Here is a 26,760-nt window from a genome sequence, read left to right on the forward strand (position 1 = left end):
AATTTAAAACTGCGTGTAGCAGGACACGTTAAGGGGATTGTGGGTTTAATGGGAAACGGCACTTGGTTTCTCCTTGTTCCTTAAGAACAATCCCATGTGGATGCAGTTGGGACCTGTTTCGTTGAGGTGCGCCTCAATTTGCTTTTCGTGCTCAATTTCTCAGAACCCCCTCAGCCAGCACAGCTCGTCTGGTGTTGCTCTTGCTTTTGGCACAACTACAGCCCTTGGGAAAAGGATGTAGCAGCAAGAGAGCCCTGAGACACAGCTGAGCTCGGTGCCCAGGTTTTCCTCACACAAAGCACAGCCCGGCAAGGCTCGGCTCTGCTAGGAAAGCCAGCAGTCCCCGGGGCAGGGACCGGCTCCTGTGAGCGGTGCTGCCCGCGGCAGTGGCTGGTGCGGGTGGCCCCTGGGTGCCTGTTGCTGCAAATGAGGTGTGCACGTGGCTTGGGGGGAAAATTAGCCTTTAAAGTACAGAGCGTTGGCTGCACAGACTGCAAAACACTGCCGGCAGCTTCAGATTAGCGTGCGCTGTCAGGGTTTGCTGGTTTAAGGGATGTGGATTTAGCTCCGGATACTCATGCTTGAAAGTCTGGGTGATGGCACGTTGGGATTAATTTACTGTGCTGCTCCCAGAAGATTGACTTTGTCATCTACGTGCGTGTGTGAGGAGGGAGAAGAGGGAGAAGTACGTGTCTTCTGGTCTGGCAAATGGAGGCTGTGGAGTTACTAAAGAAAAGCAGAGCTGTGGGAGGAAAATTGCCCACCTGTTCTCGTCGGTACAGGCTTCCATTTTTGGACACATGAACTTTTCAGCTCAGATATCCACGTATGCCAGTTACTCCCTCTTCTCATACATGGGGGTGACCTCAGCGCGCTTTCAGCAAGTGACAATGAGCTCAAAGTGAATGTAAGGGTTCCCAGCCCTTCTCTGATGTTGGTTCAACGTTTTGCTTCTGCTTAGTTTTACTGAAATGCCTGGTCCATTTGACAGTAGTTGATAAGGGAATCTGTAGCGGAATTTTAAATCTTAAAAAAAAAAAAAAAAACACTGCCTAGAGTCCTAGATGACTAGATGTCTCTTCTCATAAATCTACCTAATTGCTTTTTATTTTTTCAGTTCTGGATTGATGTGGTGCAAAATCTCAACGTGCCACTGATGCTGTCCCTGTCTTCTCTCTGCAGTTTGCTGCTTCGTCGTGCACAAGCGGTGCCATGAGTTCGTCACCTTCTCGTGCCCTGGCGCTGATAAAGGCCCTGCCTCTGATGTAAGTAACGGCCCAGTGCCACGAGTGGTGTTTGGGTCGTTTTGTTTCACAGCACTTTGGAGAAGGCGTTCCTCCAGCTTTCTGGGCTGACGACACTTCGGTGACGCTACTTCACGTGCGCCTCTAATTCATTGTTATCATAGCTGTGTGGGCTCCCGGATATTTTGAAACACTCAAAATATTTTCAAATCCCCCAGTAACTTGCTCTCAGCAGCTCAGGGAGAATGTGCAGGAATCCAGAGACATTTCAGTCTGGGACAACAGCCGATAGCCTCACCCCATCTCCCCGGAGTCACAGCCTCAGCTTTCCCATCGAGGGGCTGCCAGGAGAAGTGATGTTTTATGTTTCGGGTTAATTAACAAGCACAAAGCACTGACCACTAAAAAGATGTATTTATCTTCCTGTGGATGACTTTAGCCAATCTGCCCTGAGCTGAAGAATGCTCTCTCTTCTGGCCAGGCTTGGCTCAATGTGTTGATCAATTCCTTTTGTCATAAGTGGTATACCTGGAAGAATTGGCTGTCATTTAAAAGGTGCTTACTGTGCTGGAGTTAAAAGATGCTTACTAGACTGGAGTTAGCCTCAGGAAATATGCCTGTCCTTGTTCCTCCTCAGCTCATTACTTTTTTTGAAGGCATCACTGCCCCGCATTGTTATTTAGTGTTGGTTCTGTGCTGCCCTGTGTTTGTTCAGCGTTAGCGTTCCCTGTGGCCGCAGCTCTCAGCTGCTCGTGTGCAGGTTCCCCGGTGCCAACCTGGGGCCCTTATCAGGAAGAGCAGGCGTCGCTTTTTCAAGACTGTTCCGTATCATCTTGCAGGTTTAATTAAGCCGATACATATGTTTGTTGGTCTTCTCAGGAAAAAACCTGAAGACACATGTCGTGCTTGCTTGTGATTTGCATGGTGGGTGTTGCCTCCCAGGCTCTGACTCCCTCAGACAGAAAACACAAAACTCACAAGGCAGCATCATCAAGGACAAAAAAAAAAATACTGGAAAATACCAGTTTAGATGTGACTTTCAGAAAGCAATAGTGATGTTCCTTTAAACCAAATACATAAAGCAAACACAACCAAAAATGCAGAACGCCCCCCCTCCTCGCCCCCTCCCAAGCCAGCTGACTTTAAGTCCCCATCCCTATTTTCACAAGGGTGTAATTTTCTGGTGGATCCCAGTGCTTTCGGGGGCGAGTGACAGAGCTGGAGTAGCAAAGCAGAGCTCACTCAAACCTCTCTGCATGGCTCTGCCAGCGCGTTTCAGGTCTGTCTGGCAGTTTGTGTGTTTTACCGTGGAAACTGGCTAATTTGGGGAACTGCTAGGAGAAAAGAGATTGAATTGGGGAAACTACAGTGCACCAGAACTCTCACCCTTAAAAATAGAACCAGTGGGAGCAGGAAGTGCAGCACACAGCTGAAGGTGGGGGCTACACACACGTTGTCAGTCGCCTTGCCCGGAATGGGGCTGGTGCTGGGATCTGGGGAAGTGCCACTCGCCCGGCTGGCGGACAGGGGCAGACCGGGGCAGGGCGCAGGACAAGTGCTGCGGGTCTGGGGGTGTTTGAAGCTGGGACATGTCCTGCCCGGCCCTGGACTCGAGGCTCTTCCCTAGTCCACAGGAGATGTCTGCAGGGGACAGAGTCTGGGGGGGCACAGTGAAGGCTGAGCGTCAGTCAAGGTGTTCTGGGATCCTTTGCCAGAGCTGCCTTGCTTTTCTGCCAAACCAGAATCCAGGCTTGCTGTCTCCCCCTTCTGCCTGACTTCTCCTTCTGTATGAGTTTGCTGGGTTTGGAGCAATCCTGGCTGGGCTTTGGTCCCAAAGAATCAGCAGGGCAGCTCCATCACGGAGCATCAGGGACCCTGGCAGCGGTGCTGGGTGGGCTGCTGCCTGACGCCCCCCAGCCCCAGAACTGCTCCGGAGGCTGCTTGCTGTGCCTCCAGCAGAGCAGTGACTTTGTCCCAGTGCCCAGCCTGCTCCATGTGTACAGTCGTTCAGGTCAGACTGCATCTCTGCATCAGCACATGGGGGTCAGGAGCTGGACTGGAAGCAGACCTCTGAGTGCTTCACAAGGGCTCACCTGTACGGGCAGCAAGGAGCACACAGTGGGTGACAGTAAGGGAGGCCGTGCTTTCTTGCGGTGCATCTTGCTTTAGTATCTCCTGAGGCTCATAGTCGAGTCCCAGCTTGAATTTCACAGATTTCTTGGGGCGTGTTTGCTCGCAGCTCCTCAGCCTCAGGCTGCACAGCACAGTGCCCTCCAGTGTGCTGAAGCCTTCCTGACAGTGCACCTCGCTTCCAGGGAGGATGCTCAGCAGAGCAGTGTCAATGTGCTATCAACGAAGGAAGAGGCAAATGCAGCTCCTGGGTGTTCCCAGGGCTGAGGGCAGGGAAACTGCCCTGCTTGGCACCTCCCCAGTTCTCCGGGCTGGGAGCTGGGTGCTGGGAGCACTGCTCTGAGGCTTCTTGGTTAAGGGCGGTCAGGAGCATGCTTTGAAGCATGCAGGGCATTAATCCCGTGAGTAGCAAGCCCTTCTTTTACAACATCTCTTGCAGTGGCCATTAGCTCGGCTCCCCTCATGCAGAAACTCTGCCAGAGGCTGCACTGCCCTGCTGGGACGTGGTGCTCGTTGCTCTCCTGGGCTGCACGGTGGGACTCGTGTGAGCTTTGATAAGCCCACTTTTATTTCCACTTCCCGACAGACAATTAGTCAAGGTACTCAGTGTTGTTTTTTAAATCCCCCCCCCAGCACTTTGCATACGGCTATTGCTTTTCTCACGGAAGGCTCTCAGCTCCCCAGGGACTGCTGCTAATTGCAGCCCATTGGTAGCTATTGAACCTTACAAATCAGTTAGTGGAGGGGAAAAGGAGATGCGGTAGAGATGCTAACCTGAGGGAGACTGGTGCGTCCCCAAATGCTCTGGTCCTGAGGACTGCTGCTCCGTGGCACTTCTGTATGAGGAGGAGGGTCCGGAGCAGCCTCTGTGCCCATCTGACCACACTGGCCTCGGGGCAGCCTGCAGCATTATTCCCAGCCCCAGTGGCAGACGTGCCCCCAGCCTGAGCCCTGGCAGTGCTGTGACGGGCTTTGCAGCGTGCAATTTCTCTGCAGCACGCTGCAATTAAGCCCGTGGTGACGAAGAGGGGGCGAGGTCTTCCTCCCTTGCACGGGGAGGTCTCTGCTCACCCACCGGGCTTCCTGTGCTGCTGGGAGGATGCCGAGGAGGCTGGGGGGGCTGGGGGGGGGCTGGGGGTGTGTGAGTGCAGGAGGCCCCGGGGGCTCTGAGTCACCCCCGGAGGCACCCGCTGCCTCTGGAGCCTGGGCTCTGATGCTTGTCATTGAAATAGCACTGAATTTATGTGGCTAAAATCAGTGCAAATGGTCCCCCTCTGCTTCACCTGCCCGAGGGTCTTGGTGTCGGGGCCAAGGGGCACTGGGAAGCTTCTCTGCCTGCTCCAACTGTGTCAGATGGCCCAGCCCAGGGGTCCCCCAGCACCTTCCTGTCCTGGTGCTCTGTGCTTGGGCAGGGGAGCAGGAACATCCCCGGCTGCTGGGAGAAGCATAGCCCAGCCTTCTGCCCTTGACACCCAGCTCCTTTTTACATTGTGGTCTTTATACTTTATCTTCTTAAAAGTCTATTAATAAATGAGGGAAAACCTTTTCATCCCAGCACAGGAATGTGCTCTTCTGTATGCGCTCTCCTGTGCCAGAATTCAGCAGGCAGGTAAAGCAGCAGAGCTGCTGCCACCAGCGGTCCCCCTGCTGCCACCCTGTGCTTGCAGGGCAGTGCGGGGTGCCCAGGGCCACTCGTGAGCAGGCAGCACGGTGGAGGCTTTGCAGGGCCCTTCGCTGCTCAGTAGTGTCACGCTGTGAGATTCCTTCCAGCTGTCGGCTGAGCTCCAACGCGGGCACTTTCTCTCCTCTGTTTTGTCATCTACAACTCATAAAGAAAATGGCAGCAAGACCCACTTGTACCCTGCAGACCCAGCTCAGGCTACGAGATGTATGTCATATATCTAAAAATATATACGTTTAGGTATATATTTAGATATTTGTGTGTGCAGAGATGAAATCTATGAGGCTGCTGTAGCTGGAGGAGGAGATGCTGCTTGAGCAGAGCCTGGAGGCTCCCGTCCTGTCTGCCTGCCTGCAGCAGCAGGTGCTGCTCTGGCTGCAGTGGCTGAGGCTGAGCACTGAGCACGACATGGGGTTGGCCGGGGGTCAGGGCAGGACCCCAGCACTTTGCTCCCACTGGCCTAGACGTGCCTGGAGCACTGATTCAGAGCGTGGTCCTGTGTTCTGGCTGGTGCCAGAGGCGGCCTGCTTGCTTTTCTCCTGCTAAGCATAAAGCTAAAGCCCATCTGGCTCTGGGTGCTGACTTGAGGTCTGTTTGCTTGAGGTCTGGGGGCTGCAAATATGCACCAGGAGGCACGAACGAGGGAGCCGCACACTGTCCCCCGTATGCTGCCTCTTGCCCCTGCTGCAGCCCCAGGGCTCACAGGTGGCAGAGCTGAAAACTGCCCAACGTGGTGCCAAAGTGGCAGAAAGGTGCCAGCAAACGTGACTGCAGCCGAGGGAGATGGAACGAAGGATCCTGAAATGCTGAAACCACTTAACCTTGTTCAAGGAAAATGGGCTTTGGCAGTGGGAGAGCTGCGAGCCAGATGCCACCTCCTGAGCCGCACGCGGGAGCTGGGCAGCCTGCCCACGCAGGCACCGCTTCCTCATCCTCGCTCATCATCTGGACAGCAGCTCGCAACAGGCAGCAAAGGCAGCAGGTGCCAGGGAGACGTTTTGCCCATTTCTGTGCGGTTTTGGCTGGGGGTTGATGTCTTGCTTTCTCCCCACCAGCCCTGCCCAAGCTGGAGGGAGCAAGGAGAAACGAGGAGCATCTGCCAGCGTGCAGCCCCCTTGGCCGGTTAATTACCAGCAGTTTGCCTCCACGTCTGACTGTTGGTTAACTATGGCAGCCTCTGCCTGGAAAGGGAAGGGTCTAACTTAAATCTGAACTGTCACATTTTTAGAGGTGCCACTTGGCACCAGGACATGCCTAAAGGCCCCGGATCAAATTATCTGTTGCTTGCCGTTATTGCTCAGTAAGCGTTGCCACTGTGGCTCCTGAAGCAGACATGTAAAGGCTGCCCAGCTGGTGTTAGTTCATTTTAATCCATTATTTCCAAAAATGGAGAGAGGAATGCAGATGCTTGAGACTTAAAATAGGGAGCAAAACTGGCCCTTTTGTACCTGGATGTTATTCTGTGAATCTCTGGGCGATCCTCTGTTTTGTACTCCTGGCTGGCTGTCAGGCAGGATTTAACAGGGAGATGCACGCAGGGCAAACTTTATTCCTTCTGCACTGGCAATCAAGCTTCTTGCAGCAATCTAATCCTTAAGAAGCTTTGAATCAGGAGACAGAAAACTGCTTTGGCAAACAACAATGCCCTGTCTACATTGGGAATCATCTGGGGACAGGGCTTCCTTCTGAACTAATGCAAAGCTTGAGTTTTCCTCTGCTGTGTTGTCGCTAATAACCATGGCATGAGTCTAGAGCGACCTGTAATTATGTTAAACACTGATAGAATCTAGGTTGTAACAATTTTAGCTATGTTTTTTTTTTTTTTTTGGTCTGTGGAGCAATCTGGTAACTGTCATTCCTTTCACAAATACTAATATCCAATTAAATCTTGCAGAAAGAATGAGTTTAATTTATCGCATTTGTTTAAACCTTACAGTATGTTCTTCATTACAGTGGGACACGTGATTTTGCTGAGCTGGCGAGGGAAGAGCTCCTCTCCCCGAGATGGCATCCCCATGCTCAGCATCCGCAGGGGTGGCACGGAGCAGCAGCTGACATGGGCTGTGCTGTCGGGGGCTGCAGACACGGGGTGCAGCAGTTTCAGCCAGGTCCTGGGCTGGTCTGGGACTTGTAAGCCCAGCTGGCTGCTGGTTCTCATCCCCAGAGCTGCTGTATGCTGGTATGCTGGCCACAGAGCCCATGGAAAAATATATTTTAAAACATCCTGACTTTTCTCCTTTATCTCTGTATCTTTTAGTACTTCTTAGTTACTTCAGGATCAATGAAAAAAACAACATTTTGCATCCTGTGAAGTGCTTGTGGTACATGTGGATGCTTAGTTCTAAGCAGCTGGGTGATATTAGTTACTGAAAACTATTGTCGGTTCAAAGCTAAGTATGCGCTGAAGTGTTTTATGGGACGGTGGCTTGTGCATGTCTCAGGCATATGGCCCTGGGAGGAGGCTGACATTTTCCACTTTTCAGAGCGTAACAAAACTGGAGAGCAGTGAAATGTCAAAGTCTCTCTGTTATCATTGACTAGTCCTGCTTTGGAGCAGTTTTCTGTTTGATCTGGTTGTGTTTGAACCTCCTGGAGGAACGTGCATGTGTTTAACCTTGCAAAGCCTACGGAGTATGAGTCTTCCACCCAGGAGAGGAGGACTAATTATACAGAGATGATAGCGCTTTTAAGTAAAAAAAAAAAAAAAAGGCTTCTCACAATGGAGCCTGAAGCTCTCGATACAAATGCTGGTACTGAAGCTGCTGGGGCTGCTTTCATGCTAGGTTGGTCCTAAGTCACGGCAGGATTTTTTTTGCTTTTGATGTCTGGAGATGTTCCCGTGGGTCTGTGTTTTGACCATCAACATTGCTGAGGACAGTACGTTTGTTATGCAGCTGAGTAGCTGAAGACATCGGCGTTTTTGCCATTTACTTCTGTAATTCAGCCCAAATGTGCCCCGTGTTGGGCTTTGGGGTACTGATGCTTACAGCCACACGTTGTGCCCGTGCTGCACTGTGCTCAAACTGCTGCCTGCTTGCGTTCCTGCTGAAGGTTTTAGCTTTGCCATAGTTTTCATGTTAATATGGTTGAAACCCTTATTAACACAAAGGAATTAAGCTGCGCTGTTCTTTATTACAAGCCCTGACACTCCTGTGTTCTCCTGTTTGCAGGAGGCAGAGTTAGCATGCCCATTCAAGCTGAAGTTTTCTGAAATATGGCAAGGTCTTCAGGAGCTGAAATCAGGCATGTATAATGTAATGCAGTTGGCAAACCTAATTATAGTCAGAGCTATTAGTAGAATGCATAATTATTTAAATTGTAGACAAAATAATCATGAAAATGACCTTCTTTGCATTATCCTGTTAAAGGTCATCTAATCAAGATGCATTAATAAATATCCGAGTTGCTCCAGGAAGATAACAGGCCACTGTAGCTTCGTTTTGATTTTGCTTTTAATTTTTCCAGCACTTGCAGCTTTAGGATAGGATAGGATAGGATAGGATATCTGCAGTGCTGCCGGTGCAGCACCCATGGCCTGTCCACGCTCTCTGCTTGCTGGAGGCAGAACCATTTCATCTTTGCCTTGGACTCCTTTTGTGAAAAGACCCAAAATTGGGTGTGTGTACTGAAAAATGTATTGTCATTTACTTTTAGAAGAAGAGAGAAGCTTCATGGGGAAGCTTCATGGGGAGTCCACCTGCGCTGCCCGAGAACCAGCAGCTCCTTCAGGTTTCTGCTCTCCGGGGTGCGTCCAGGCAGTGGGGGCTGCAGCCAGCCCCTCCGTGCAGGACGGCAGAGCCTCGCCACAACTTGCTGCTCGCTTTCATTGTGCTAATTAACTTCTCCAGCTCTCGGCGGGTGCCATCTGCCCCTCGTGCGAGGGCACATGCTGGCTCCTCCTGCAGGCGCTGCGGGCGCAGACGGCCGGTGACAGTTCCTGTGGGATGAAGATGTATCGGCGCTGCTCCCTCCCAGCACCTTCTGCTGCTTCCCTGGCTCCGCCAGAGCCGAGTTCGTTCGCCTGCCAGTTTGCACTTGTCTTCAGCCCTGCAGTTTGAAAAGCTCTTCTCTCGTTTCCTCGGGGAGCTGTGTGTGTGTCTCGTTACGTCTGTTAAGATTGCAGCCTCCCGTTAAATGACTGGGTGGGAGACTGAGGTTGGGTCTGCGCCCTGCCTGCAGCCCCAGAGACCTCCTGCCTTGGTTTGTGCAGAGAAAAACAATCTGGGGGGCAGAAGGCGATGGTGGTGTATGTGCCCACCTGAGCAGCATTGGTGAGGGGCATCCAGAAGCCCCGTGTCCGGCAGGCTGGGGTGGTTCGGAGGCCTCCCAGTGCCGTCGGGCAGTCTCCAAGCTGCAGCCTGTACAGACAGGGCTGGGGGAGCCTGCTCCGTGCAGCTAGCTTAAACAGGAACAGTGGCTCTCACACCATGTGAACGATAATAAACATTTTTAAATAATGCTGAGATGCTTGTGCTGCTTGGGGAAAAAAACAGAGCTTGTCTTTTTGCTGCTCAGTAAGCAGAGTGTATTTTATTCAGTGTTGGCAGCAGCAAGAGAAGAATAACTGTCATCTGTGTCCCTTTGTGGTTGTCTGACTAGCAGATGAGATCTTTTGTCAATAAAAATGTATTAAGTTGCTGCAAGCTGCCAAGGAAAGCTGCCAAGGGCAGGTTCTACCTGCGGCCGTGTGTTTGATGCCGAAGCAGTGCCAGCTGCGATGCTCACGGCCGTGCCTGCTCAGCCAAGCCCCCGGCCCTCCAGTGCCAAGGCCTGGTCTGGCTGCAGTGCTGCGAAAGACAGAAGAGCAAAAGAGCTGGAGGCTGGGGATGGGCAGCTCAGGGCTGGGATGGAGCCTGGGCACAGGCAGGCGCGGAGCTGCGCCGTGCACAGCCCGTCCTCAGCAGAAGCGCTGGTCCCCACTGGGGTGGTCGCAGTTGTCTTCAGTCTGTTGCCCCCCGGCTGCATTTGGGTTTCTCCAGCAAGATCGTGTGCACGAGGAGGATGCTCCTGGAGCTTTCTCGTTAGTGTTCCCGATGCCTCACAAACAGTTATCCTCCCTGGGGGGAGCGCAGGCTTTGCTTTCCAGTGTCACCTTCAGAGTCGCTGCTAGGTCGCTCCTGTGCCTCTGCTGTGAGCTGCTCGTTATGTACCATGGGGGACTTTCCCCGGGGAAAATGTGGGACCAAAATGCAAGGTTTTTGATTTAATGTCCGCGGGTTGGGATTCATTAGGTGCAGACAGCAAGCTGTCACCGTGTTGTACGCGCTCTGCTATTAAGCTGCCTAAATTGCTATGAAATTCACTTGAAAATAGTCTCTTCACATGAGCTGCGTTAATTCTTCTTCAGCAGCGCTAATTTACGGCTTTCTCTGCAATGAGATATGGAAAGCAGGGGCACATAATTTTGGAGCAAACCTGAGTGGCTGTTCTGGAGAGTCCGGCAGATTTTGTCAGTACAAAGGATTAAAATAGCATCACCATCCTCAGCCTGGATGCCTGCATCCCCGAGGAGAGGAGATGGCTGCGCGCTGCTGAAGGACAAATGGTGCCGTGGTGTGGGAGAAAGCCACGGGAGCTGGGCCTGGGATTTTTATTATTTATTTTTTTATCATCATGAGGAAAACAAAGAAACCTAACTGCCCTTCATGTGTGTCTTATTTTAAAGATGAACCCAAGTGAGCTGGATGTGTTTTTAAAGTATTTTATGGCTCAGGCTTCTGGGCCCAAGGAAGGCTCTGGTCCCCCCCGCCTCTCACCTTCTCCCTGTTGAAGCCAAAGGCATTTCCTGATCTATGTCTCCTCTTAGCAAAAGCTGCAAAAATTTCCTAATCTACGTCTCCTCTTAGCAAAAGGCAAAGCTGAATTTATTGCAGAAGTAAATAAAAGCCCAAACAGCATCCAGTGCAGTGTTTGCAGTTCTGGGTGCAACAAAGGTGCTCTGCTCACACCCTGTCCGTGCCCTGGTGCTGGGTCTCTGCTGCGGTGCTGTCCTGGCAGAGCCCCCGGTACCTTCCAGGAGCTGCGGGTGAGTTGTCAGATGGTCGCTGCTCCCAGCTGCCGGCCGCACGCCCCTGGAGAGCAGCGGCTCCCGCAGCAGCCCCCATGGGAAGGCATGTCCCGCAGCGAGGCGGTCATCCAGCGGGCTCGGTGCTGGGGACGACCCTGACGAGAGGCAGAGGTGACGACTGAGATCTCTGCAGGTCGGAGATGCAGTTCTGCAGTCGCTCATCGCACACCAGAAGCCTGCTGTCAAGCCGAGAAGCAGGAGCCTCTCTGATGGGTAGGGACCTGCCGGTACCGCTCAGAGCCAGCAGCTGCTGCTCTTGTTCCCTGGCGCACGTGCTGACCTGCTCATTGCAGCTCCTGTCCTCGGGACACGCAGGCATCTCTCCACGAGGAGGATGACAGATCTGTGGCAGTGCTGATGAGAAAGGTCAGAGCTTCTCAGTGCAGTAAAACACTCTTAATGACATTTTCTAATTCCGCTCCAAAGAAAGCTTTTTCTGTCCTGTTCTTTGGGGACCGTGCCGCTCTGGTAGGAGTGAAGGAGGAGCAGATTTTCTTTTCTTGGCAAACTTCGTTTTAACTGTTCTTGTTTTAAGTCTCTCAGCATCTGCATACGCAATGATCTCGTCATCTCTGTCTCTGCGGTACAAAAATAGGCTCTTTGTGTAAAGACTTCAGCCTTGGTCGAAAACGATACCCAGAATTTCCAGGTTCTGGCACGTTCCACCACACCAGTGAGGGTGAGGCAGGTCCCTCCCGCTCCCTTGTGCTCAGGGAGCAGCCGTACCTTCCCCGAGCCTGTTCCTCCGTCACCCTTGTGCCCTGCTGGGCTCCAGCCCTCGGCTGCCTCCAGCTGCCAGGTCTCTGCAAACCAGCCCCTCGGGGGCGGGCAGCAGCGGGTGAAGCTCCAAACGCCCCAGTGAAGGATCTGGTGTCCTCTAAGTGGAGGATCCCTGCCCCGCAGCCTCGGGACGCTGGGGGCTGTTTGGGGATGCTGTGGCTGTTCCACGGCAGCACGTCTTGCTGCTGAAGCGCTGCTCGCTGCGTGCCTGGATTGCCTCTCTCTGACTTCTTTGAAACTCCCGGTTCCAGGGGGAATTTAAAATCGTTTGCACGAGGTGGAAACTGCCTCGCTTTGCATTAAGCTTGTGTTTTTTATGAATGACTAAAGCTTTCATTTGCCTAAACAGGAATATCTCTATCTAGAAGGGAACGCAGAAATTGGAGTGCTTGGGGGCGATTCCTCCCCGTGCCACACGCTGCGGTTTGGCAGGCCTGTGGCTCGTGCTCGAGGTGCCCAGGTGCTGCTGGCATCGCCCCGGTGCCATGAGGGCAGGGATGGGCGGCCAATGCCCCCCAGCTGGGGCTGCTCGGACCCAGGGGTAGCCCTAACATCAAGGCTTAGGTTTCCTGTGCTCACTTGCCTCTCTGGGGAATGTAAAAGGTTCTTGAAGGTACACTGTTACTTACCAAACTGTCTTTTTGGTAGCTGGAGGTTGTCAGGAGACGGGTGAATTGTGAACCCTCTTCTCAGGCCTCCTGTCACACAGCTGACAGGGGAGCTGCTGGGAGGAGGCATCTTGCATTCGGTATCAACAAGAGGTTTGCTTCGGGTAAAACGTGAGAGATTTCCAGCTTCAAATGCCATAAATTTGCTGCAGCTTGTACCTAATCCCTTGCACTTAGCAGGTTGAATTAAATGAAGCTCAATTGCTTGTCCGTTTTTCTGGTATCGCTCAAGTTATCTGTAATGTTGAGAAATAATAGAGAATATTAGTGGTTAATGCAGCTGAAAGCTTCGGTGCAAGAGTGGTAGGAAAATTAATTTAAGGGGAAGGTACTGTACTGGCAGCTATGTCATGCTAGGCTCTGACTCTGCTCTTTATTTATTTACTTAGCCTATAGTGTCCCGAAGAGGTGACTTTCCCAATGCCTGGGCACCTTTCCAGGCCATTAGAAAGCCAGTCAGCTCAAATGACTGAGCCAGGAGCTGTGCCTCATCCCTAACCTCTAAACAATTAACCTGAGATGAAATTAAGCCAGCCGGCACTTGCCGTGGTCTCGCCCTTGCTTCAGCTCTGCTCCCGGAGTCTGAGGAGAGAGGTTTTTGAACGTGACCCCCCTCAGGTTGGGGGCGTTTTGCTGAGAGCCTCTTGGCTGCCAGGGACCCTTGTTGGCAGGGCAGCGGGAGGCAGGGGGGGCCTTGGGGCCGGACCCCCACCGAGGCACCAGGGTCACCGTGGGAGCTGGTGCTGGCAGGGCGAGGATTTGCTGCTCACAGAGCCCAGGAAAGGCAGGGGCTGGGGCATCCTGGTGCTCAGGGCTCCCTGAAAGCAGGGCCCTGCTTGCAAGGCTGCACAAAACCACAAAGGGGCTGCAGTAAACCATGGGCTTGGCATGCAGTGCTGCAGGAGCATCAGCAGTTGGCTTTAAGGAAGCTCCAGATATTGGAAGTGCTCCTTACGCTGCTCAACTCCCCCAAAACATGCTGGGGAGGGCTGGGTACCAGGGCACAAAGAGGTTTACTGGGTGGTCTTAGTACAGATGGGCATCACGGCTGCTTTTTCTTGCCTTACCCCACTGGGTTGACGTGCATTTTGGGCGGTGTCCAGGCCTTCTCTTGGTTCTCTGCATACCAATTTCACCTGGTGTTTGCTGTGCTAAGACCAAGTTATTCAAAAACAATAAATCCCTAAACAAGCCAATGCCTTGCTTTTCCATTGTTATAGCAACACAGAGAGAGAATAATAACGCTGGATCTTGGTGGCTGCTGGAAAAGGTCCACATCAGTCGGTGGCTGCTGACTGAAGTCCATTAACGGCACCTCTGAAGCCAGCTGGCATGCGGAACGCAGAGAACAGAGGTTCCCTGCCAGCATTTGATGCGAGGTTATAATCTTTTTCTTCTGTTTTCCTCCTAGGATCCCCGGAGCAAACACAAGTTTAAAATCCACACGTATTCCAGCCCCACCTTCTGTGACCACTGCGGGTCCTTGCTGTACGGGCTCATTCACCAGGGGATGAAATGTGACAGTAAGTGCTGTAACCGGCGGCTGCAGCTGCAGCAGAGGAGGCAGAGCAAGGGGTGGGGGGGCCTCACCTGGCAGCAGGGTCTGGGGGTGCCACTGGTACCCAGAGAGCAGGGGTGGAGGTACCCAGTCCACTCCAGCACTTGGGGCTGCAGAAGCCCTACCTCAGGCACGGGAGCAGCTGGGGAGTTACACGGGGAGAAGATGGGGGATGGAGGAAGAGGGGGGATAGGGAGAGATGAGTTATTTTCCAAGTCAATCTTGTGCATTCCTATTTAAAATGACTGTGACTATGCAGCGTCTGCTTACATGCTTACGCCGTCTGCGGGGAACAGCATACTCTGGTGCTCACCATGTGCTGGTTTTCTCATAAATATAGAAGCTTGCTGACTGTTATGGGAACAGTGTATTCATTATCACCTTAAAATGTTACCAAGTAGAACTGAGTTAGTTGAACATATACATATATATATACATTATATATATATATATACAGGTAAAGGCATGGGGTATTTGACGCCCTTTATCAAGCCCTGGTGAACCCAGCTGAATCCCCAGCATTTAACCATGGGTGGGATGGAAGAGAAGTCTGATAAATCTGTAAAATTCTTGAGTAATTAGAGCGAGGGCTACAAGCCCTGCAGTCTCTAGGCGAGATCCAGGGATGCTGGTGGGGCCCCGTCTCTGTGCAGCGCTCTGCTGGAGCCCCAGGTCTCCGGCTGGGTTTGGAGGTCCATTTGCTGCGTGTTTGTCCCCAAGTCCCTCACAAACATCCCCACTTAAAGGGAGAGGGGTTCTTCCCCCCAGCCCACCTCAAACTCCCCTGTGAGCTGTGGCAGGACGGCAGGAGGTGCTGAGCAACCCTTTCCTTCTCTCCGCAGCCTGCATGATGAACGTGCACAAGCGCTGCGTGATGAACGTCCCAAGCTTGTGTGGGACGGACCACACCGAGCGCCGGGGCCGGATATACATCAGGGCCGACATCGAGAAGGATGTTCTAACCGTCGTAGGTGGGTGTGTGGCACGGGGGCGAGCCCTGGCCGCAGATTTTTTTAGGTCCTGGGAGGGAGGGCTGGGAGCTCCTCCATTCAGCTCTGCCCCGTGGAGAAGCGCGGTGTGTGTTTTGTGCTGTCCGTGTGAGAGCCAACGTCCATCTCCCATTATCTGTCCATGCCTTTAACAGTGTCTGGGCCTCTCGGTGGGGATTTGGGATGGTGTTTTTGCCTGGCTAAAGCCCTGCAGCCTGCACCCGGGGCTCTGGAAGCCGCAGCGTGCGCCCCATGCCCAAGGTGTGCGCTGTCCTCCTGGCTGCTGCTGGGCCAGCTGCCCCGTGCCATGCTCCTGGGGGGCACAGCGGCCACCACCCTGCTGGTACCTGCTGCCATCGCCCCGGCTGTGCCCGGTGAGCAGTGCCAAGTGCTGCTGCTCTATCACAGACTCTGCCCTCAGAAGTGTGGGGCCGGAGCCACAGGCAGGTGGCTGGGGACTGCAGGCAGGAGCAGGGTGCGCAGCAGGTCCCTTGGAGGTGCCTGAGAATGACTAGGGCACAAGCAACCTCAGCCTTGCATATGAAAATTATTTTTCCCTTAAAGGAGAGTTTCACTGGAACACAGGACTTTCTTTCGTGGCAATGCTGTTCTCGAGGCACCTTGCTCCAGGAGACAGGCAGGACATGTACCCAGCCTCTCGTGGCATCCAGGAGTGGATGGGCACACAGAGCTCCCAGTCCCACGAGCACAGAAGGCTCCCAGACACCGAGGTGGTGTTCCCGTGGCTCAGGAGGCAGGGCAGAAACTCCCTCAGCCCTTTCTGTGCAGCTGGAATTTCTTTTCTTCAGCTGGGTTTGAAAGACTGTTTTATTTCTGGCCCTTTATGGAGGTGTTGGTGAAAACATGTCATCTGTTGGCTTTTCCAGAAAGGCAAGGAAAATGTACTGTGCTCCCCAGCTCTGCTGCATAGCTAATGAAGGAGTGGGAGCACTTTGAGAGTGGAGAGACTTTGTGCACTCACTGCTGAGTTTCCTCCTACCTGACCAGGCAGGTGAGGGCCTTGGGCTTTCATTGCAGAATTCGGAAGGAGGTGGAAATGTCCCCCCAGACCCAAGCAGACGTGGCCCTGGCGTTTGGAAGCCACGCGTGTGCAGACCACAGCTGGGCACCACAGCCTGTGCTGCTGGCGCCTGCTTTGGCTCACATCCAGTAGGGCGACAGATTTCCGTTCCCTCGGTGGCTGCTTGCTTCAAAAAGGCAGAGCCTGCAATAATTACTGGGTTTGTGGCAGTGTTTTTTTTGGCACGGAGAGGCCAGAACCTGTAAAATTGGGGCACGGTTGCAGCACAGCTCCTCCAGTGATGCAACCCAGCACAGGGCACTGGGGAGATGGGGCTGAGCCAGCCGGGGGCTTTCTGTTGGGGCTGATTCCTGGTGGGCGATGCCCTTTAACACGTTTCCTGCAGAAATGCTGGTTCGGGGCAGGCAGGGAGCGACAGCACAGCACCACCAGCTGCAGTCCCATGGCAGTGGCTGCTGGGGATGAAGCCTCGTCCCCAGGGCACCTGCATCCCCCTTGGCCCCACATGGGCGCATCCGCAGCTCACCGGTACCCGGCTGGCTCATCCCAGAGGGCTGAACTCCGAACCAGACACCAGGAGCCTCTTTGAAGCCAGTGCTTTACTGAAACAATAAAACTAAAGCCCCCCCTGCTGCCAGCCTCACAAATTTGTCTGCATTTCCAAGCCCTGCACACAGTCTCCCTGCTGCCAGCTCCTCTTATCCTGGGCAATTTCCTTCTGCTGCTTCACGAGGCAGTGCTGGACGCCGTAAGGTGTTGAGCTGCTGGGGGGGTGCAGGGCCAGGGGCTGTTTTTGGGGGGCTTTCAGTGATGCCTAAGCACCAGTGAACCTGGCTGCATGGCAAAATGAAGATTTGGTGCTGGGGCAAGATCTTTTCTCCGTCCTGTCGGGTGTGCAGGGCCCTTGTCCGAAAATCTATTAAGCTTTCCCGTGGCCCTGAGCATCGCAACTGGAGCATGAGATGTGAAAGGTCCCTCGGTACTTGGCCGTGGCGGCAGCGAGCAGGCGGCGTGAGCTGGGCAGGAGCAAGTGCCTGCAGGTGGCAGCATGGGCATGGCATTGGAGCTGAGGAAGTAAAGGCTTTTATTTTTTCCTTGATTTGAATTTGACAGGGATTTGCGAAACGCTTTTTGGTAGCGTGCTTTTCTTTTCTTCCTCTTTCTCTGATTCTTTTTCTTCTAATGATAACCTTTTCCTCTCGATGGAAAATGCAGCTCTTTGGTTAAACAAAATGCGGTGTTTGATCTGAAATGACTTGTTTGGTCAGCCAGCAATATGCAGAACTGCATCTGCTTGAACCCCCTTTTTGAAGACCATGGTTTGCCCCAGGCAGTGTTTCTCCCTCCCTCTGAGACCTCCTCTGCACGCTGGCAGCAGACAGGACGCTGCTGCTCTTATCAGCACAGTGGGTGCTCGTGATCCTAATCTCACAAAATGAAAATCAATAAGAAAGGAAACATGCTGAAACATGACACAAACATGCGCTGTGAAACTCGCAGCCGCAAGGTGCAATTTTAACCACAAACCTCAACACGACATGGGAAAGGAGTGGATGTTTTGCAGGGACTCAAGTTCCAGGCTCGTACGTAGGCTGTGGTTTCCTTGAGCTGTGCTCACGTTTTGCTGCTGTACAGCACTCGACATGGTACAGTCCTGTCTACAGCATGGTCTGTAGATACTAAAATTGTAAATAAATATGGTAATACAAGAAAAATCCAAGCTGCAATATTCTTAGCTCTAAAGAACTGGGATGAACCTCAAAGCTGTGGGGTGGACAACTGGAGAGAGCGGCTTTGTTGGTTCCTGTGAGGCTTCTTAGCAAGTGTTGTCTTCTCTCCTGAGGCACCAGGGGCTGTGGGAGCACCATCCATGCCCACAGGTGGTGACTGCAAGCCCAGGGGCATGTGTGGGGCCAAGAAGGAGCGGAGTGAGCCTGTGCCAAGCTGGCTGGGTCACGCTGAGCATTGCTTTGGGCTGTGCACGGTGCAGGGGGTGCCAGGCCCAGCTGGCTCCCCACGCTCAGCTCACTCTTTTGGCATGCTTGGTGCTCGGCACAGAGCAGCGTCAGTTGTGCGAGGCATCCTACGTGGTGCCTCAGCAGGAGGCAGGCTTTGGCTCCAGGCCTAATTAGACAAGACGGATTTGAGCAGAAGGAGAAACGTGTTTGGACGTCCAGCACTCCTGTGCAGTTAGATGGGCTGGAGCTCAAACTTACCTCCAGCACTGGCAGAGCGGGACGCAGGGAGTGGATGCGTGAGGCTGGGACACCACAAACAAGTGGCTAGGAATGGCTAATTGTGCTAGCAGCTCTGCTTGCCAGCTGCGTGACTTTAAGTGGTGACAAAGCCTCCTTGCAGCCGGTGCTGGCCACGCTGCCGCAGGAGCGTGCCCTGCTGAGCTGAGCACCCCCCTGAAGCACCCAACCCGTGCGCAGCCCTGTGCAGAGCTGCAGTGGTGAGCTGCTGGAGATAAACCTCAGCACCTTGGCTTCCTGACATCAGCTCCGATAACTTGGCAATGGTCTTTGGAGGCTCTTGCCCTTTCAGAAGGGCAGTCACACATTGGGTGGGATTTTCCAACTGGAGGCTTGGGAGCCTGCAGGAGCTGAGTGGTGGCTGCTGAGGAGCAGAGGGGGCCGGGAGGTGGCGGGGATGGCAGCAGCTGCTCTGCTGCACAGCCCCAGGAGGGCTCTGTTCAGTTGCTTCTCCTTTAATGGCAAAAAGATCTCTGTTTCTCTCACCCACCACGTAAACCACAGCAAACTCACACTTATGGCTTTGTCATACTAAGTAGGTAGTGTGGGCCGGGTTATTTAGCTTGAGCTGCCTGATGAAATAAAAGTGATTCTTTGGGCCTGGTAAACAAAGTGTTTGGGTACCTAAAAGTCCTTCAAGACTTGTAAGACTGCCAAAACAAATTAAGTCCCTTCAAAAGCCACCTAACGATGCTTCACTGACTTGGGCAGATTTTACCCCAGCCACTTCAGGACCCTGGTCTGTTATGCCCAGCAAACCTACAGACACTTGTCAGCATCACCGCCTGCTCTCAGGGGTTGCCGGCACTCGGCACTCGTTGTTTCACCTGAAATGCAAAGAGCATCCCCTGGGGCCGGTCACTGCTGCTCTGTGCCCACAGGTTGGGGGCTGGCCAGCTCAGAGGGCAGCAGTGCAGCCAGGTTACGCCGTTCTCTGCCCCCATGCGTGGTGTGAACCGGCAGCCAGGTCTGCAGGCAATGAGACCCGCGAGCGCACCGGCTGCCGTGCGCACCCGCGGGCATGTGCGAGCTGCGGCGATGCGGTGGCAGGACGCTGCCGGGTAGCAGCGATGTGCTGCGTGTCTGCGGCGTGCCTAATGTGGAAGGCAGAGTGATGGAGTGTGACAGGGCGTCATTTGGCTAATGTTGGACAAGAGCAAATGTATATTCGCAGTCTGTGTTCTGTTCTGGGCTTTGATCAAGTATCTTATTAGCAGGAAAAGACTGCTGGAGAAAGTGGGAAATTGTAGCAAATTAAAATGTCATCAAGGCGTTGCACATTTTTGCTTCCATAATAGAAAAGCTTCCCAATGCAGATTATTTTGAGACTGTCGTATTAAGAAACATGAATATTTGAGTTTGGGAAACAGAGAAGCAAGAGCATACGAAGCTAAGTCATTGCGTGGCTCAGTCCATTAAATCTGGCGCTTCGCAACTCAGACTTCTCAGAGGCGGCAAGGCAGTAAGGTGCACAGAGCTTTGTCATGGAAATTGTTTGATATTAGCGGCAGGAAGGACTCTGCTTGTGCATCGCTGCTGCCTTGCCTGTCTCCGGTGGCAGATGGGGATTGTTCAGCGCTCTGTAACTGCAGCCCGGGTGCGTGCTAAGGCAGAGCACTGTCCTAGTGCAAGGGCTGGTGGTCGTGTGCCCTGCGTGTGGGGCTGGGAGCACCACGTCCACTTGCTATGGTCAATGGACCCTGCCCCAGGGAAGGGAACTCCTTTTCCTGCCCATACTGGGGCTCCCAAGCTGCCCTAAGCCCTGCCAGTGCCTGCAGGGTTGGCACGGGCTGCTCGGACTGAGCCTTGCTATTTACTGAGCTGATGAAGTAAACCATTGACCAAAACTGAAACCAATTATGCTACGATTAGATAAAAGAGCTGGAAGTGCATTAATTAATAATCACCAGCCCAGGAAGATGCGGCCGTAATGAGTCCTGTGCCTTTTCTATTGTATAAGCATGTGCAAATAGATTCTTCTGCGGAGCATTAATTAAATGTTCTAATGCACGAGGGTGCTAATCTGAGCGCCAGGTGTGCGCTGTGGTGAGGCTGCTCCCAGACGGGGATGGTGCCTGCCGCTGGAGGGAGGAAGGTGCAGTGCTGCAGGAAGGCTGCCCGAGAGCCTCCCCCAGCCCCAAAATCCTGTCCAAGGGGTCTGAGGGGGGGGCACCGCTGGCAGTTCTCTGCACATTGCTGGCCGAGGCCACGGTGAGGTGGTGGGGCGGCCAAACTCGGGCCTCTCCTTGCACCGAGAGGGCTTTCAGAAGTTTTTTTCCATGGTGTGCAGTGGGAAGCAGAATGATCTGCACTAAAATTGTTCCAATGGCCCTGCTTACTCAGAGATGAAGGTAAAGGATTTGGCAGCCAGTAGAAGTTGTCTTTAAGAGCTGGGTAGGAGTGGGTTTTGTTGTAGGCTTTTTTTTTTTTTTTTTTTCTCCTTTTCACATAGAAGTGAACCCCCATATGGCACTGCATATTTAGCAAAGAACTTTCTGGTCTTTCTTTACCCAGCATATTAATTTTGCCTTCCCATGGAAACCTGGGTGCTATCGGTGGGCAGGCAGGCGGCAGGGCCAGCAGCAGCCCTTTGCTGCCAGCAGCTGGGGTGCCCCCACCCTGCGGTGCGAGCCCGGAGCCACCCTCCTGTGCCTGCCACCGATCCGGCTGGCAGCAGAACCCAGCACAAAGCAATGCAGGGATCTCTCATCCCAGGGCTGCCGAGTGCTCCTCTGCCAGGACTTCCCCGTGCTGCAGTGCCCACTGTGCAGGAGAGGCCACTTTCAGAGCAGCCTCATGCGATGTGCCTGGGGAATCGGTGAAAAATCAGTCTTGTCTACCTGTGCCACTGGAGGCACAGCGATGTGTCACTGCGGGGCGAGCAGCATGCACACAGCATCAGCAGGGCTGCAGCCCAGGCACACCCCCACCATCCCCGTGTGCCTGCACAGATGTGTGCGGAGGTGGCCGTGGGCACTGCTGACACCGTTGATCCTCCTGCCGTGGGCAGCTGGGGGCACCATGGGCTGTCCCTGCACGCCCCATCCCTTCCGCAGCCCACAGTGCTTTCCCCAGGCAGCCGGTGCCTGCGCCCACATCGCCCCCAGTGCTGGTGAGGCCCTGCCATGCACCTCCCGCGATGTTTGCCCAAGGGCGCAGCAGCTTTTTCTCAGCAGGTTTGGTACCCAGAGTGGTTTAAGATCACTTGCTTGAAATGAGACCGTAATTTTCTTCTCCTCGCTGTTAATAATGATGTTACTACTTTGCAGTGGTGCACAAAACTGTCAGCACATAAGAGATGTCAAACTATTTTACATCAAATTTAACTGTCAGAGAAATGCCATAAACTGAGAGAAGCATGTTTACTTTAACACAAGGTATCACTGCAAGGCTTTTTAAACTATCTTTCTTTCACTTAATTGTTGTTTTCTGCTTGGAAAACAAACAAACAAATAAAAAAAAACAGAAAGTTACTTAAGGTCAAGCAGAAGCATTATTTGTTTTAATGAATAGATATTATTATTCCCATTAATGAAATTTCTAGGTCTGCACGCTGAGATAATAGCATGAGGTAATCAAATCTCATGCTTCAGGGCATAAACTGATTGACTCTGAGGGTCAGGAATTATTTTTCCTGTTCTATAAAGAACTGAACAATGGCCTGATAAATTACACAGACCTATTCATTTGTCTCCAGAGTACGTTACCCTGGCCGTTTGGACGGTGAAAAATGAGTTGAAGTCAGAGCCTTTGCATGACTCAGTGTGGCACGGTGACACGTCCCCGCGGCCGGGCACTGGGTCCCGCGGGCAGCCGAGGTCCCAGCCGCTCCCCCAGGCAGCAAGGGCAGGGCACCGAGCGCTGCAGGCTGCAGGAGCTGCTCCTCTGCTTGGGTGCCAACGCTCAGGGACTGCTTCCTTTACAGCCTCATTGCTGCTCGGGGAGTGGTTTGGCAGGACACGCTGTGGGACTTCAGTACATTTTCATGTTTTATAATTCAAAAATGGGTTTTAAAGATTGTTTGTTTGCTTGTTTGTTTCCTATCTAAAAGACACAGATAAAAGCCTGTAACAGTGATGAGAAACTGTGTTCTGCTTCTCCAATAAGGGGTGAGGGACAGGAAGGCACTCCGGCTGGATCAGTGCAGAGCCCTGGCAGGGTCCTTGGAAATTAAACTCATTACTTAGAGATTTCACACAGCAGATTGTGAGCCTTTCTGCTTGGACGGTACAAAGCTTTCCACAGAAGATTTTGACTGAGAGTCCAAATTAAGCTGCAGAATAACTACTGTGTATCCTCTGAAGTGCAGAGCTGGTATTTATGTCCAAACTTTATAAAAAATGATTCATTTATCAAATGGCACATGAAAATAATTGTCAAGACATTACAGAAACGAAGTCATGCTGCTTGTGTCACAGCAAGGAGCTATAAATGGGGGGAGGCACGACTGCTCAGGCTGCTCTCACAAGCCCCGGCTGCGCGCGTCTGTTGTGCGGGTGAGGCTGGGCAGAGCTGTTCCACCCGCGGTCACCAGCCTGGAACTGCTGCGGGTTTCCATCTGTGCAGGGGCAGCCCGGGGCTTCTGCAAAGCTGCCTATTGCCTGGGCTCTGCAGAGCACTGCAGCAGGACCTGGAGAGCCCCAGAGTGGTGGAGGTGGGAAGGAGCCTCCGGAGACCCCCCAGGGCAGCCCCTGCCCAGCAGGGTCACCCGGAGCACGGAGCGCAGGGTGGTGGCCAGGGGGTCCTGAGCATCTCCGGAGGAGATCCCGCAGCCTCCCTGGCAGCCTGTGCCAGAGCTGTCAGCCTCACAGTAAAGAATCGTTTTCTCACATTTGGCTGGAACTTCGTGTGCTTCAGTTTGTGCCCACTGCCTCCTGGCCTGTCTCTGGGCACCACTGAAGCTTAAAAAAGCTTGAGAAGCTTGAAAGCCGTGTGGCCCTATGTTCTGCTGCCCCAGGGATGCCCCGTGTCTGCGTCATGGTGCTTTCCAGGGCAGGAAGGGTGCATCCTCCTCTCTGGGCATCTCCAAATGGGCACTTTGAGGATGTCCTGGTATCCTCAGTTCCTCAGGAAGACCCCTCAGCATCCTCCCTGTGGGTGACTTCTGATTTCAGAGCAAAGCCGAGTGCAGGTCAGTGGATGCCGGCAGCACCGTGGGCGTTGGGTCCTCCTGGGGAAGCCATGGCTAGGCAGGGGAACCTCCGTACGTGTGGTGCCGAGCTGGAGCCCCCATCCCCGACCCGACCGACTGCTGGCGAGCCTTAACCTCACAGCAAGGGCATGGGGCCTGTCCTGGGCATGACAGTGTCCACTGAGAGGTCTCTGGATGCTGTGTGTCTGGGTTTCCGAGGCTGCCAGTAAGGCAGTCGTTCCCTCCCCTTCTGTTACAGGTGCTGGGGAGGTGCTGGCTCCCGCACTGGTCACTGTGGGAGAAATACGTGGGGCTGGAGAATCGATAGGGCTGTCCAGGCACCTTAATTGGGCTGCCTAGGCACCTTAATTGGGCAGCAGGCGATTCCCGGCAGGCTTGCCTCTCTCTGTCTTGCGAGCTGCTGTCAGGCTGTCGTGTTTGATAAATGAGCTAGTTTATACATGCAGATTTGATTTTTGGCTACAAGTTTTATTCCATGGAGCTGGAAATTGGGCAATGCTTCAGGAGGACAGCAGGAGATTGCAGATTTTGGAGCATTAATTCCTTTTTTAAAACTATCTGGCTCCCAACCTTGCATCAGAAACTCCTTGCTGGTGATTTGCGAGCGGAGCAATTGTTTCTACTCTCACCGACTCTCTGAAAGCATCTTTTAGTTCCTGCAGCACTTCACAACAAGCCGAGTCCTCTCCTCTGGAATAGGAGAACTGCCTCTGCTCTTAGGAGGTCAGGGGAGAGCGGAGCCCACGCTCAGCCCAGCCTGTCCCCGAGCTCTTGTCCTCAGCTGGCACTGGGGAGCGCAGCAGGAGCTGCCCCACTGCCCAGCCCTTCACCCACACCCCCAGCCCCTCGCACTGGCCTTGGAGAAAGGCAGGTGATGGAGGCTGCTGGAGCGCAAGGAGGTGCCTGAGATGAGGATCTGCTCTGTGCACCAAGCCCTGCAAAGCCCCTGAGGGTGCTGGCCGGGATTTGGGAGGGGGCTTTTGGGAGAGGCTGAGCCCTGGGGCGAGCTGGAGCCGCAAGGGCAGCGGCTGCGTGCTGCCACTCCTGGGAGCACTGCTCTGCTAGAGGGAAAGCAGCAGCTTTAAACTGCTGCAGGGAAAAGAAAGCAAACAACAAATCATCCTGTCAGAAAATGCAAACAGCCTGTTGAGTCGATCCTTCAGCCTCCGTTGTCCGCTCGAGCTCGATGCTTGGTGTTGCTAACTCTGCTGCTTCTTATGTAATGCCCCTGTCTGCTCACATCCAGCTTCCATTCTGTTTTTAATCGCTATTTTCATACTCCTCCTTGGCACACGGGGATGTTGTCTAGGTTTTTGGATATTTTTTACAGTTTGAATATTGAATTTAATCCTTTTTCTCCTCCTCAGTAAGAGATGCTAAAAACCTAGTTCCTATGGATCCTAATGGCTTGTCAGATCCCTACGTGAAGCTTAAATTAATCCCTGACCCCAAAAATGAAAGCAAACAGAAGACCAAAACTATAAAGTGCTCCCTGAATCCTGAGTGGAATGAGACATTTAAATTGTAAGTACAAGAAAAATGTTTGAACTTGTAAACTAATTTTTCTCACCCCCTAGGAATTAATGTCTTTGTATTTCCTCTGATTTAATTATTCGGAGAGATTAAGCTGATTCAACTGAGAAATTATTCTTTTCAGTCCTGTCAACGTGGCTCAGAAATGCTCAAATTTCTGCTCTGTCCCCTGACCAAAGCCGAGTGTTTTGGGAAGGAGCTTCACGTTCTCCATTTGAAGCGACTGCTGTCAGGAAATCGATGTTAAAGGGCTGCCTTGTTATGGAGGCCATCCTTTCGTTTTGCACCCACGTGCTAATGGCATTTGAAGGGTGTGGTGGCGTAGCAGTGGCTTCCAAAACCAAACATCCCTTTTCTTTCCTCCCTTCCAGCCAACTGAAGGAGGCAGACAAAGACAGGAGGTTGTCTGTGGAGATTTGGGACTGGGATCTGACCAGCAGAAATGACTTCATGGGCTCCTTGTCCTTCGGGATTTCCGAGCTGCAGAAGTCTGGAGTTGATGGATGGTAAGAATGCAATTGGTTTAAAAGTGCCGAGCTGTGGGCAAAGTGGTCTTTTTGTACCTGATGGGAGAAGACACGGCAGCCCCTTGTTCTCTTGGCAGCCTCCTTCCCTTCAGGGACCTTCTTTCCTGGCTTCTTGTTGCCACAGGCACACTGGGACCACTTCAGGGACATGGCCCATCAGCCTGATATTCATGGCCACAAGGGCCAGTGCTCCCTCTGGGGTCTCGGTATAGAGGCTTCAGAAGGAGAATGTGTCGGCTGGCAGGAGAACAAGCATTTTCCTGCAGCTTTGGGTTGAATTCCTGTAACTTCTGTCCTGGGCTGGCAGCGTGGCCTCACCAGCCTGAGCGGAGCAGCAGGAGCGATGAGGGGGGGCTTCAATAAAAGGAGGAGTACTGCCCGAAGTGTGTAATTACTGTTTCTTGTTACCATACGAAAGATGAACACAGTGGGTCTGCAAAATCACCCTGAATGGGTCTGTTCATTTCCATTTTATCTTCCCCAGCAGGATACATGCCTTGTTCCCTTGCTTTTTTTTTTTCCCCAGCCACTGATGCCTGAGAGCTGTGTTACTTTTCCATGCTTGCCATGTGAAGTGTAGTAATTGAAAATAGATATTGTGTGTCTTTTGGAAACCAAAACCGGCGTGGCATTAATTTGTGTTAGGTGAGGCGAGCAGACCTCCCGGAGGGAGCGCGGGGCTGGGCGCTGCTCAGGGGGCACAGCACACCTCAGACCCTCATGCCCCACTTAGTGTAGAACAGACCGTGATTGAGGCACAAATTCTCTTCTGGGGGAAAAAAATTGTCACTTCCTCCTAAATTTGCAATCATCTGTGAAGCTGCGTGTGCCTCAGCTGGGGTTGGTACACCGCCTGTCTCTAATGCGGTGCAAAGTGCGATGGTTTTCCCAGCCTTTTAAAAATCATGTAAGTGGAGATCTAAGTAATTTTCCTTGTCACAGTATTTGGCTGGAATAAACTCTAGAAGGAGCTCTGATGTATATTTCATATCTAAACTACTGCAGTTAATGGAGGAAACGAGCTCAGAGGAAGAGTCTGTCCCTATATTATGCAAATAGCGCTTTGTTCATTCAGTGCAGACGCAGGCTCTATAGATAACACCCGGCTGATAACTGCTCCTCTCTGGCTGCCGG

At 52.9% G+C, this 26,760-nt stretch overlaps 1 protein-coding gene across 2 annotated transcripts in view; it reads left to right on the forward strand.

Moving 5' to 3' along the window:
* PRKCB (protein kinase C beta) overlaps nt 1-26,760 on the forward strand; it is a 115,494-nt gene that overhangs the window by 45,299 nt on the left and 43,435 nt on the right. For both annotated transcript variants that reach the window (XM_068698938.1, XM_068698937.1), the window contains exons 3-7: nt 1,183-1,265; nt 13,982-14,093; nt 14,971-15,099; nt 24,934-25,090; nt 25,471-25,605. In XM_068698938.1, coding sequence (XP_068555039.1) covers nt 1,183-1,265; nt 13,982-14,093; nt 14,971-15,099; nt 24,934-25,090; nt 25,471-25,605 — 616 coding nt within the window. The remainder of the gene's footprint in view (nt 1-1,182; nt 1,266-13,981; nt 14,094-14,970; nt 15,100-24,933; nt 25,091-25,470; nt 25,606-26,760) is intronic.

The sequence above is a fragment of the Anas acuta genome, chromosome 15 (assembly GCF_963932015.1).
Source record: "Anas acuta chromosome 15, bAnaAcu1.1, whole genome shotgun sequence".
Classification (NCBI taxonomy): Eukaryota; Metazoa; Chordata; class Aves; order Anseriformes; family Anatidae; genus Anas; species Anas acuta.